Source organism: Polypterus senegalus, chromosome 2, assembly GCF_016835505.1.
Source record: "Polypterus senegalus isolate Bchr_013 chromosome 2, ASM1683550v1, whole genome shotgun sequence".
Lineage (NCBI taxonomy): Eukaryota > Metazoa > Chordata > Cladistia > Polypteriformes > Polypteridae > Polypterus > Polypterus senegalus.
In genome coordinates, this window is record NC_053155.1 from 69,300,037 (window position 1) to 69,313,235 (window position 13,199).

At 39.1% G+C, this 13,199-nt stretch overlaps 1 protein-coding gene across 11 annotated transcripts in view; it reads left to right on the top strand.

The window, feature by feature from the left end:
* Positions 1–13,199, top strand: part of inpp4aa (inositol polyphosphate-4-phosphatase type I Aa) — a 166,173-nt gene that overhangs the window by 71,900 nt on the left and 81,074 nt on the right. For all 11 annotated transcript variants that reach the window (XM_039743891.1, XM_039743895.1, XM_039743892.1 and 8 more), the window contains exons 5-8: positions 782–900; positions 2,479–2,595; positions 3,145–3,224; positions 7,398–7,509. In XM_039743891.1, coding sequence (XP_039599825.1) covers positions 782–900; positions 2,479–2,595; positions 3,145–3,224; positions 7,398–7,509 — 428 coding nt within the window. The remainder of the gene's footprint in view (positions 1–781; positions 901–2,478; positions 2,596–3,144; positions 3,225–7,397; positions 7,510–13,199) is intronic.

Below are 13,199 nucleotides of genomic sequence, written 5' to 3' on the forward strand. Positions count from 1 at the left end.
GCTGAGATGAGGCCCCAGGGCATAAGTGACCATGATTTGGATAAGCTGGGTTTGAAAGTTTAGCTTCCAAAGATAACATTTTTAAAATAATCAAATAATTAGATGTATACACTATTAAAGCATAACTATATTTCATAGTGTTTTATTATGTAACTGTCATGATTGCTACTGTACACCAGTGGTAAGGAATAAATAAAAATGATCAACCATTATACCTTTTTTCTATGTACCATATACTATATGAGTACATATTATGGGGGTGAGGGTACAATTAGTATTTTCTGGCACCCACACTTATTTTTCTTAGAGTTAAATAATTATAAGTCTTTCTTCCTACTCCAGTACTCTTGATCTCTGCACCATCTGACCTGGAGATAAAAATGTGAAGTCTGAGGAGAACTATGTGCTCAAGAATTTTTTATGCAAAGTATGCCATGGTGAGAATAGCTGGATAGCTATAGCTGCCTTTATTGAGGTTATGAGTTCAGTGAAGGCCCTGTCACAAAATGCAGTCTTATAGAATAAAGTGCTTGTCAGGAGAATACATCTAGCTTTGCAGCCTATCAACCAGATTGACAGAACAGCCAAGGTGAACAGAACAAGAACCAGAAAAGAGGTAGTGTACATTCAAGTCTTAACATAGGCATTGATGATTATGTTCTGTTTTTTTCCCCCAAGTGTAATTCCAGTCCCCTTCCGTGAAGGAACAAAACTTTCAGATTGAAAAATCACCAACAGTGGAGTATATGTAACATTTTTCTATTTTTTAATCCCTAAACAGCTTGCAGTGAATTAATAACTCCATCATTGGATCGTAAACCAAATAGTTTTGTAGCAGTAAGTGTGACCACACCACCACAAGCGTTTTGGACAAAACATGCTCAAACAGAGATCATTGAGGTAAGAAAATATTTGAACCATTATGATTATTATTATTTTAAAATATAGCTCACCACTTAGTTTTCAGGAGGCCATATCTGTATGTTTTTAATCCAGACATTCTCTCATAACCCTTTTTCACATCTGTAGTCAGCCTGTACGTCATGTTATGCTTCAAGTCATTGTGATTTTTATTCAGTTCAGACAAATGCATATATTAATTATATTGTGATCTATAAATTTGGTTTTGATCTCTGAAATAGTCTTGGAAAGACATCTTATTCATAACCAGGACTCTTTATTGTATGTAAATATGATTACAGATTAAAAGTTGGCTTGTTTATAAAGACCTGTAGGCTTTAAGGAAAGTTGTTTAAGTACAGTACTATCCTTTAACAAACAAATCAAAAATAAAGAGGTTGTGCATGTGAAAATAAATTAATGCACATTTGGCCATTTTAGGTAAGTAGTGCACACTAGTTTTAAATTTGTAGCACAAAAAAACAGAGAAGAAAAAAGCTTATTAAGGATTGTTTGCAGGTGGAATTATGCTTTAATTGATTGGTTCTTTTCTGCTGTTGCTGTTTGTGTTTTCACAGTGGGTTTTGCTGCAATCTCATGGCTCAAACCTCCTGAGTTTAAATTCTGAGACACTTGTTAACAGTTTAGAGTTTTTGTTTGAGCTGGTATTCCTCCAGGCTTTCCACTCACTCCGGTTTTACGCCCACATCCCTTAAAATATGTTGGCTAGATTAATTAGTGATTATAAATTGGTCCAGTGTGAATGTAAGTGGGCCCTACGACGGAGTGACATTCTCTCCAGAGTTTTTGTTAGGAAAACACACCAATTTTTAATTAAGAATTGTAATTTAAACGTTACATTATTAGGTTAAAGTCTACAAGTTCTTAAGTTTGCATCTTTTCCATGTTTGTTCCTGAGCAAGAAGTGATGGCCTCTACATACTCCGTATATAAGAATGCTTAGCTCTGTGTATTGCTAATTATGATTTGTTCATCTCAGCTGTTTTTTCATGATAATACCTAATTGGCAATTGCATTAATTACATTCTTAGAGTTAGTTTATGAACTAAACTAAAGAGAAAATGTTTGGTTAAAAAGTGTAAATATTGCTGAAAATAGTCATGCCCCTATCTATCTTTAAGATTTAGATAAAGAGTACAAACATGTTAATGGCTTTAAACCGCATCTGACCAAAGAAATAAATACATGTGCTGAAATATTGAGGTGTTTATAGTTCTTTAGACAGCACCATCATTATTTCATATCCATAGCACATAGATAATGGAATGTCATCAGCTTTATTCTGTTGTAGGTTGTGGAAGTTAATTCTGAATGTAAACTGTTTGGTTTTTGCCTGTGTCAAATTACATTTTTTGTTTAATTCTTGAACATTTGTGGAAAATTCATCTGATAGAAGAAGCCTTGATTAGTTAGCAAAGAGAGTCACCACTAGCATACTTATCCATTTGTAATAATATAAAAGTACTAAAATCCCAAAAGCATAAGTACCAGTTTTTACAAGTACATTTGTACATACCCCTAATGTTTATTCCAGTTGTCTCTCTTTTTTCCACTTAGGGCACAAGCAACCCAATTTTTCTAAGTAGCATTGCATTTTTCCAGGATTCCTTAATCAATCAGCAAACACAAGTGAAGCTCTCAGTCTATGATGTGAAGGATCGATCTCAGGGAACTGTAAGACATTTTTCAATTGACCTATGCATTTTTTTCACTTGTTACCCTCAACAACATCTCCTTATAAATGTTTTCATAGTATTATAGTCTGCTGCCTGCTAACTGTAAATTTGCAATTCATTTCATTGGGGTGAATTTTACTTCAAACCATTTCATGAACTAGCGTAATAATATAACTGAAATTCTAAGATATTAAAAGCAATAAATTACAGTAAGTTTTAATTAGGGTAAATAATATAGTAGTCTTGGTCAGTCATTTAAGTTTCCATGCCTGACTTAAAATGTTTTCTTCACCAAATTGTATGTAATGGCATTTTTCGTGTGCTCACTGTATTTTGTATTACAATTCTTTAAAGTAAACTTGTTTTGAAATTAATACATTACTCTATATATATATATATATATATATATATATATATATATATATATATATATATATATATATATATATATATATAATATATAGTTATTAATCTTATAATACTTTAAATTGTATGTATTCACAAGTACTAAGTTTAAACACTGAAATAAGTCGTACACTTCTTGCAGATGTATTTATTGGGCTCTTCATTGTTCACTGTAAAAGAACTACTGCAAGAGAAACAACACAGGTTACATCTAATGCTAAGGTTAGTATTGTGAATGTTAATTATGTACTTATGCTACATGCAATTTAAATTTTTGTCCTAAAATAATCAAAATATGAAATGTTCTTCATTTTTGGATTGAGGTTACATCTTCATTTTACCCATATTTCTTACTTCAGATGGAAAGTATCACTGAAGGTCAAAAATGAAAAGATTTTCATAAAGATTAGAACAGAAAAGTGTTGATGCTATGACACTGAAGTCAAATTAATACCTGATTGTACCTGAGGATTAGAGGCAATCAAAATAAGTCCAGACATAGGTTCCAACCCATTATTTTGAAAGTCCAAAGTGCAGCTAGTGAGGGTTGTACACCATCCCAGAGGAATAGATGAAACAGTAGAAAAACTGTGAGAGTACAGTTTTCTAAATGTTCAGAGAACAAAACACTTTGTTGGTCACAGCACATCTATCAGACATCTGAAGAAAATGCTGCTGCTGTGTGGGCATAGCTATGAGCTAGTTGCTTGCTTGACAAATGAAACATAAAGTATGAACTCATCTGCAAAGTTATTCAGTTTAAAATATAAAGTTACATTTTATTATAATTTGAATTGGCCAGTCATTTCTTAATGGGGATTTTAACATAATGTTATCATTAAATATTTTCTTGAAGATTATGTTCCTTTTTGGCCCAAACCAATGTGCATTTTGAGATGTAGGTGGTTAGTCGAGGATGCCCCGTTTATAGTGCTAGATAAGATTTTTCTTTTTCTTGATAATTTTAGCTCTTCCTTCAGTATTAGTCAGAACCTTCAACTAAATAGGAAATTGACAGAACTGAAGATTAATTCTAGACTTCTTCTCTGGTTGTTCAGATTTAATCCTTGGCAGATAATGAAATGTAACAGTGCTCTGTTATTTGTAAAAACCATTAATACATGTACACTGTGTACTCCAAACCAGTATTCTATTCTTTTTATACAAATGATTGGCAAACTTCATTTTTCCATTCCTACATTGTTTTCAATATGCTGATAATGCCCAATGGTGTGTTTTTTAAAATTTGAAACTTCATTTCTGAAATTGTTTTATAGCAAGACCTCAAATTTTACAAAATTGTACTCTTGTAAGTTTGTGAAGAAGAAAGAAGGCTTACCTGCTTATAGCCTATAAACATTCTGGAATCCTGATTGTTATATATTGAAGATTTCCTGATTACACCCTGACTACTATTTAATTTCAACAAAGGCTGCTTTTATTTCAGAAACTTATCTTTGATTTTAATTAATATATTTACAAGTTACTTGCATCTGCTTTTCAGAGTGTTTTATGAGGGGTGTTCAATCATTTATCTACCTGGGTATGAAAGAAAGTAGTAAGCATGTTGTGACATGTCTCAAGGTTACTCATGCACAGTTGTGGCGCACTGCGAGTCTAACATTCCAAGAGACAAGATGTCAGGAGAGCAAATGTGCAAATCAAGTAAGAAAAAGCTAGATTTGGAGAAACATTCAGTGATACAATTTCTCAGAAAAGAAGGGAAATAGCCAAAGGAGTTCCATGAGCACATGACTGCAGTTTATGGTGAGTCTGCCCCATCATCCTACAAAATTTTGTTTACATTTTTAAATGTTTAAGTGGGGTAGAGAGTCCTTTGAAAATGGCATTCACACTGGATGGCCTGTGAATGCAACTTCCACACAAATATGCAAGAAAGTTGAAGATTTAATTTTGTCAGACAGACAAATTAAGGTTTCCCGAATGACTGAAGAAATGGGCATCTCGCAGGTATAGTGTGGAAAATAATTCATGAAAAATTGGGCATGTCAAAGGTCAGTGCAAGATGGGTTACAAGAATGCTGACGCCATGTCAGATGTCTATGAAGCTCCGGTGCTGTCAGGAGAACTTGGAGATGCTTCGTGAAGACGAAGTGAACTTTTTTCATTGTTTGGTAACTGGAGGTGAGACTTGGGTCTATCACAGAGTCCAAAATGGAGTCAATGCAGTGGAAGCATAAGTAATCCCCCAACCCCAAAAATGTTCAAGACAGAAAATCTGCAGGCAAAATCAGACAACTGTCTTCTGGGCTATTGAAGGACTTTTGCTTCTGGAGCTCATGCACATGCCACACAAGACAACATAACAAAAGTGGGTAGAGTTACGGCAACTTAATGATCGTTTTGTGGGAGTCAATCAAGGAGAAAAGACGAGGAAAACTCACAGTAGGCATGCTGCTTCTTCATGACACTGTGCGGGTTCACACATCACATCAATCACAGGCTGCCATCTGAGATTGTGGGTTCCAGTGGCTGAAGCATCCACCGTACAGTCCTGACCTGGCTCTCTCAGATAATTCCCTGTTCCGAGTTTTGAAGAAATCTCTCCGTGGACAACGGTTTTTAAATGATTAAGACATCAAGGCAGCTGTGATGTCCTGGTGTGAAAGTCAAACAGAAGGTTTTTTTCAAAGGAGTACCTTGCAGGTAAAGTGGATAAAGTGTATAGAGCTATCAGGTGACTATATTGAAAAACAAAGCAAAAAATTTTTTGAAAACTCTTTTCTTTCTTACTGAGGTAGATTAATTATTGTACACCCCTCGTATCATTTGGTTTGATGTATGTTTTTGGGAAGAAGCAAGTTTAATATAGCTGAACTGCAATTTGTTATAGAAGTAGTGTATAGATTTATTGGAGCTGAGAAAACATTTGTGAAACAGCTATATGCAATTTCTTTCCAAACAAAGATTAATTTAACCATCAATAAAGTTGTTTATATTCACTCTTTCACCTCTGTTTAGCTTTGTGAAAGAATGACATAATCATGTAATGCAGAATAAAAATAAGGAAGAGAGTGACAACTTGAACCAAGCTTTTTACTTTATAAAGTACTTTTTTACTCATTGGATGCTGATAGTACAAGGTTTAGAGCCAAGCTCAAAATTAAATTTTCAATAGACAGAATTTATAACACGGGGAGATATTCTTTGAATAAATAAACATAATAACACATTCTTCACAACATCCTAACAGATACTTTTTGATATACAGCAGATAAATTGCTTAATTTACTTATTACTCTCACACAGGACACATCCCTAAAACATTTTAAACAGTTTCATTTTTACAATTGCATGCTTTAAAGGTCTACATTTTTAAGTTTGAGTGTTAAGATTCTGTAGTATCAAACTATCATAATGGTGTCAAAATCTCCTTCAAGATCGAATAAAAATTTAAAACATCAGCAATAAAGTTACTTAATTGTAAAGACTACCTCTACAAAAGCTAAAACTGATTTTGCGCATGTTGCATACAAACAACCATTTTTCTTTTACATTCTACTGCATAGTTTGTCTTTATTTCAATGTTTTTATTATGAACTGTAACACATAATAGCAAAACGATTTGTGTTTCCGAGTACTGCTGCTAGAAAGCACAATGTAATGTACTTTTCTGTGGGGAAAAAAATGACAATAAGCATGATAGTGCATTTTGATGTACCTTTGTGTATAAAATGCAAAGCATTTAAACATTTTACAAAATGCACAAGTCTTTATAAAAGGAGTGTTGGAACAAACTCTGTTGCTCCATCCTTTGAATCATTATTTGCAAAGTACTATATTGTATATTGCATTCATAATGGTGAGAAAAAGGCAGTTAAAGAAAGACAGACAGAACACTATAACCCATAAAAGTGTAGGTCTTTCCTATAAAGAAACTGCAAAGAAAGTCATGGTTTCCTACACTATCTAAAGGACTGGGAAACTGGAGGAAACTCTGACGGGAACAGGTCTGGCAGACCGAGAGCCACAAAAGTATCAGAAGACAAGTTTCTGTGAGTCAACAGCTTGTGTGATATGTATCTCAAAATAAACTTTGATTGATATGTTTATTATATTAAATTAATACAGTACATGTAATATGAGTACATGAGTGCCTTCCCTGTTGCTGGGGAACAGTCATCAAATAAAGAAAAAGCTTATATTGAAATATATCAGAATCATTGGATTATTTTTCTTATCAGCCATAACCATTTTATAATGAGAGAAAGGGAGAGGCTGAATTAATATTTTTCCTGAACTCAGAGCACACCAAGTAAAGTTACCTCCACAAATTCCTGTTTTTTTTTTTTTTTCTGGTAATCCAAAATGATACATTATATAGAACTACATTGTTGGTGCCTTGAATTCTTTTCTGCATCTGTGTCATTGCAGGTCTGCTGAAAATGATCGAGTAGGAAACATAACTATTATCGCATGGCAAATGGAGGAAAAACGTGAACAAAGGCCAACAGTAACCAGACTTCCGGACACTATAAATGGACGGGTAAATGCTTACGGGATTTGACATTTGTGTATGAAAAAGGCACAGTAGAGTTAATACTGAACTGTATCCAAGGCACCCTTGCTTTGCAAAGAGCCAAAATAATGAACTTGTAAATGGCATTGTTACTTTTACTGAAGGTAATTTAAAAAATTGTCTTAATGGAAAATTAAATAGCATAAAAGCATAAATATCATAAATAATGTTTATGAAATGCTTTATAAATGTGCTTCTCCAAAATCGGACAAGCTGAAATCAGGATTAAAGAGATTATATACATATTATTTAGTAGCCACAGTATCCATCAAAGACAGGAAACAGAATAATAAAAAAAAAAAAATTGCTATCTCTTGCCCTACATGTACTTCCAGTGCCTTTCCTCTGTATTTGTGTATGTGTGAACCTTTTTTCACCAGCACTTCCTCTTTCTTCACATCACCAAAGCTAAACTGACTAATCACACCAATGACAAACTGACCAATCAGATTGCTATGAGGGACTGGACACATGGACCTCAGTGTTTAATTATACAGTAGATTACTTTTATTAGTATGGGTGACATTAGTATAACAATTAACTAAAGGCCCCAGAGACCTAAGTCTGCATTGTCAGTGTGGAATTAACATGTTCTCCTCATGTCTACTGAATTTTAATGGTTATTTCAGTTTACTCTTTCGTTTGAAAAATATGTCTCTTAGGTGCACTGGAGTTTCTAAAATGGTCCAGTAGAAGCAAATGTGATTATGTGCACTTGTGACTTGTAATTGATAGCTCTCCCATCCTTTCTTGTGCCCACTGCTTGCAGGATAGGATCAGTCTCCTAACACCTCTGTAGTGTAATAAGTACATTCAAAAATTGGATGGATGAGCAAAATCATTTGTGAGTTAGCACTGCTACCTCTAAACCCTAGGAATCTGGGTTTGGTCATTGCATTAACTACTGTTTTTGTGGAATTTTTTCATTGCAGCTGCGGTTGTGTGGATATTCTTCAAGCACTTGGGTTTCTTTCCTTGTTATAAACAAATGGATGTTAGGTTAATTAGGGAAACATAATTTGGTGGTAAATGTTTCAGTGTGTTGAGTGATTTAATAAATGTTTTGACAATCAGACATCTAATCCATACTTTATTCCTGCTTTTCTTCTGATGATGCAGGGATAGGCCTGCTCCTCATAAGCCATAATGGAAAACAGAAGTAAGAAAATTAACAGATATTAGTTCAAATAATTATTGTATACATTAATACCAATGCTTGGCTCATTACATACACTGCACCTGTAAAGTATTCACAGCGCATCACTTTTTCCTCATTTTGTTATGTTACAGCCATTATTCCAAAATGGATTAAATTCATTTTTTCCTCAGAATTCTACACACAACACTCCATAATGACAAAGTGAAAAAAGATTACTTGAGATTTTTGCAAATTTATTAAAAATAAAAAAATTGAGAAAGCACATGCACCTAAGTATTCACAGCCTTTGCCATGCAGCTCAAAATTGAGGTCAGGTGCATCCTGTTTCCTCGATCATCCTTGAGATGTTTCTCAGCTTAATTGGAGTCCACCTGTGCTAAATTCAGTTGATTGGACATGATTTGGAAAGGCACACACCTGTCTATATAAGGTCCCACAGTTGACAGTTCATGTCAGAGCATAAACCAAGCATGAAGTCAAAGGAATAGTCCTCCGAGACAGGATTGTCTCGAGGCACAAATCTGGGGAAGGTTACAGAAAAATGTCTGCTGCTTTGAAGGCCCCAATGAGCACAGTGGCCTCCATCATCCGTAAGTGGAAGAAGTTCGAAACCACCAGGACTCTTTCTAGAGCTGGCCGGCCATCTAAACTGAGCGATCAGGGGAGAATGGCCTTAGTCAGGGAGGTGACTAAGAACCCGATGGTCACTCTGTCAGAGCTCCAGAGGTCCTCTGTGGAGAGAGGAGAACCTTCCAGAAGGACAACCATCTCTGCAGCAATCCACCAATCAGGCCTGTATGGTAGAGTGGCCAGACGGAAGCCACTCCTTAGTAAAAGGCACATGGCAGCCCGCCTGGAGTTTGCCAAAAGGCACCTGAAAGACTCTCAGACCATGAGAAACAAAATTCTCTGGTCTGATGAGACAAAGATTGAACTCTTTGGTGTGAATGCCATGCGTCACTTTTGGAGGAAACCAGGCACCGCACATCACCAGGCCAATACCATCCCTACAGTGAAGCATGGTGGTGGCAGCATCATGCTGTGGGGATGTTTTTCAGTGGCAGGAACTGGGAGACTAGGATAAAGGGAAAGATGACTGCAGCAATGTACAGAGACATCCTGGATGAAAACCTACTCCAGAGCGCTGTTGACCTCTGACTGGGGCAACGGTTTATCTTTCAGCAGCACAACGACCCTAAGCACACAGCCAAGATATCAAAGGAGTGCCTTCAGGACAACTCTGTGAATGTCCTTGAGTGGCCCAGCTAGAGCCCAGACTTGAATCCGATTCAACATCTCTGGAGAGATCTTAAAATGGCTGTGCACCAATGCTTCCCATCCAACCTGATGGAGGCTTGAGAGGTGCTGCAAAGAGGAATGGATGAAACTGCCCAAAGATAGGTGTGCCAAGCTTGTGGCATCATATTCAAAAAGACTTGAGGCTGTAATTGCTGCCAAACGTGCATCAACAAACTATGAGCAAAGGTTGTGAATACTTCGACAAAGTATTGAGCAAAGGTTGTGAATACTTATGTACATGTGATTTCTCAGTTTTTTTTATTTTTAATAAATTTGCAAAACCCTCAAGTAAACTTTTTTCATGTTGTCATTATGGGGTGTTGTGTGTAGAATTCTGAGGAAAAAAATGAATTTAATCCATTTTGGAATAAGGCTGTAACATAACAAAATGTGGAAAAAGTGATGTGCTGTAAATACTTTCCGAATGCACTGTATGGTTAGTCTTTTTGATTAAATGAACTTTACTTACATGATTAAATTATATTTAGTAGTTTAACCTGTTGTGGTTGGCCCACATTTGTGATTTTTTTTTTGTTCAATTAAGTTGGTCATAGTTATTGTAGAAAGGAACTTTGGAAAACTACTAGCCAAATGTTGAAACCCAGATAGTGGAGTTAAATCATTTATTTTCCTTTTTGTGTAAAATCTTTCTTTGATTTTTAGAATAAAATTTATATGGTAGAATCATTTTTCTACTGTATCTAATGGTACATAGGGCAGTATTTTGCACATTAAAGTAGAAGTCTGTGCTGGACTTTTTTTGTAAACCTACACTCGCCTGATCCTGCAGTACTACATCTCACGCCCACCCACTCCCACATACACTTGGCCTCATTTGTCCCGCTGCTGCCCACAGAAACACATTGCTTCCATTAAAGAAAAAAGTCATGCATGGTTGATAAGCCTGTTTAACATGATATTTTACAAGGAGGTGGCTGAAGGTTTCCCCTGTTTGGCCCAGTTATCCTTTTCACTTTTTTTGTGGTGATTCCACTTCATCAGTATTTAATACAGATCTTCCGTCCATCCATCCATCCATTCTCTTCCGCTTATCCGAGGTCGGGTCGCGGGGGCAGCAGCTTAAGCAGAGAGGCCCAGACTTCCCTCTCCCCGCCACTTCTTCCAGCTCTTCGGGAGAATCCCAAATGCTCCCAGGCCAGCCGGGAGACATAGTCCCTCCAGCGTGTCCTGGGTCTTCCCCGGGCCTCCTCCCGTTGGACGTGCCGGAACACCTCACCAGGGAGGCGCCCAGGAGGCATCCTGATCAGATGCCCGAGCCACCTCATCTGACTCCTCTCGATGCGGAGGAGCAGCGGCTCTACTCTGAGCCCCTCCCGGATGACTGAGCTTCTCACCCTATCTTTAAGGGAAAGCCCAGACACCCTGCGGAGGAAACTCATTTCAGCCGCTTGTATTCGCGATCTCGTTCTTTCGGTCACTACCCATAGCTCATGACCATAGGTGAGGGTAGGAAGGTAGATCAACTGGTAAATTGAGAGCTTTGCCTTACGGCTCAGCTCCTTTTCACCACGACAGACCGATGCAGAGCCCGCATCACTGCGGATGCCGCACCGATCCCCCTGTCGATCTCACGCTCCATTCTTCCCTCACTCGTGAACAAGACCCCGAGATACTTGAACTCCTCCACTTGGGGCAGGATCTCTCCCCCAACCCTGAGAGGGCACTCCACCCTTTTCCGGCTGAGGACCATGCTCGGATTTGGAGGTGCTGATTCTCATCCCAGCCGCTTCACACTCAGCTGCGAACCGATCCAGAGAGAGCTGAAGATCACGGCCTGATGAAGCAAACAGGACAACATCATCTGCAAAAAGCAGTGACCCAATCCTGAGTCCACCAAACCGACCCCTTCAACACCCTGGTTGCGCCTAGAAATTCTGTCCATAAAAGTTATGAACAGAATCGGTGACAAAGGGCAGCCCTGGCGGAGTCCAACTCTCACTGGAAACGGGCTCGACTTACTGCCGCAATGCGGACCAAGCTCTGACACCGTTGTACAGAGACCAACAGCTCTTATCAGGGGTCCGTACCCCATACTCCCGAGCACCCCCACAGGATTCCCGAGGGACACGGTCGAATGCCTTTCCAAGTCCACAAAACACATGTAGACCGGTCGGGCAAACTCCCATGCACCCTCCAGGACTCTGCTAAGGGTGAAGAGCTGGTCCACTGTTCCGCGACCAGGCCGAAAACCACACTGTTCCTCCTGAATCCGAGGTTCGAATATCCGACGGACCCTCCTCTCCAGAACCCCGAATAGACTTTTCCAGGGAGGCTGAGGAGTGTGATCCCTCTATAGTTGGAACACACCCTCCGTCCCCTTTTAAAGAGGGGACCACCACCCCGGTCTGCCAATCCAGAGGCACTGTCCCGATGTCCATGCGATGTTGCAGAGACGGTCAACCAAGACAGTCCTACAACATCCAGAGCCTTAAGGAACTCCGGCGATCTCATCCACCCCGGGCCCTGCCACCAAGGAGTTTTTGACCACCTCGGTGACTTCAGTCCCAGAGATGGGAGAGCCCACCTCAGAGTCCCCAGGCTCTGCTTCCTCATTGGAAGGCATGTTAGTGGGATTGAGGAGGTCTTTGAAGTACTCCTCCCACCACCCTAACGCCCGAGTCGAGGTCAGCAGCGCACCATCCCCACCATATACGGTGTTGACACTGCACTGCTTCCCTCCTGAGACGCCGGACGGTGGACCAGAATCTCCTCGAAGCCGTCCAAAGTCGCTCTCCATGGCCTCCAAACTCCTCCCATGCCCGAAGTTTTGCCTCAGCAACAACGAAGCAGCGCTCCGCTTGGCCTGCCGGTACCTATCAGCTGCCTCCAGAGACCCACAGGACAAAAAAGTCCTATAGGACTCCTTCTTCAGCTTGACGGCATCCCTCACCGCCGGTGTCCACCACGACAGGCACCAACCACCTTGCGGCCACAGCTCCGGTCAGCCGCCTCAACAATAGAGGCACGGAACATGGCCCATTCGACTCAATGTCCCCACCTCCCTCGGGACGGGTTGAAGTTCTGCCGGAGGTGGGAGTTGAAGCTACTTCTGACAGGGGACTCTGCCAGCCGCTCCCAGCAGACCCTCACAACACGCTTGGGCCTACCAGGTCTGACCGCATCTTCCCCACCATCGAAGCCAACTCACCACCAGGTGGTGATCAGTTGACAGCTCCGC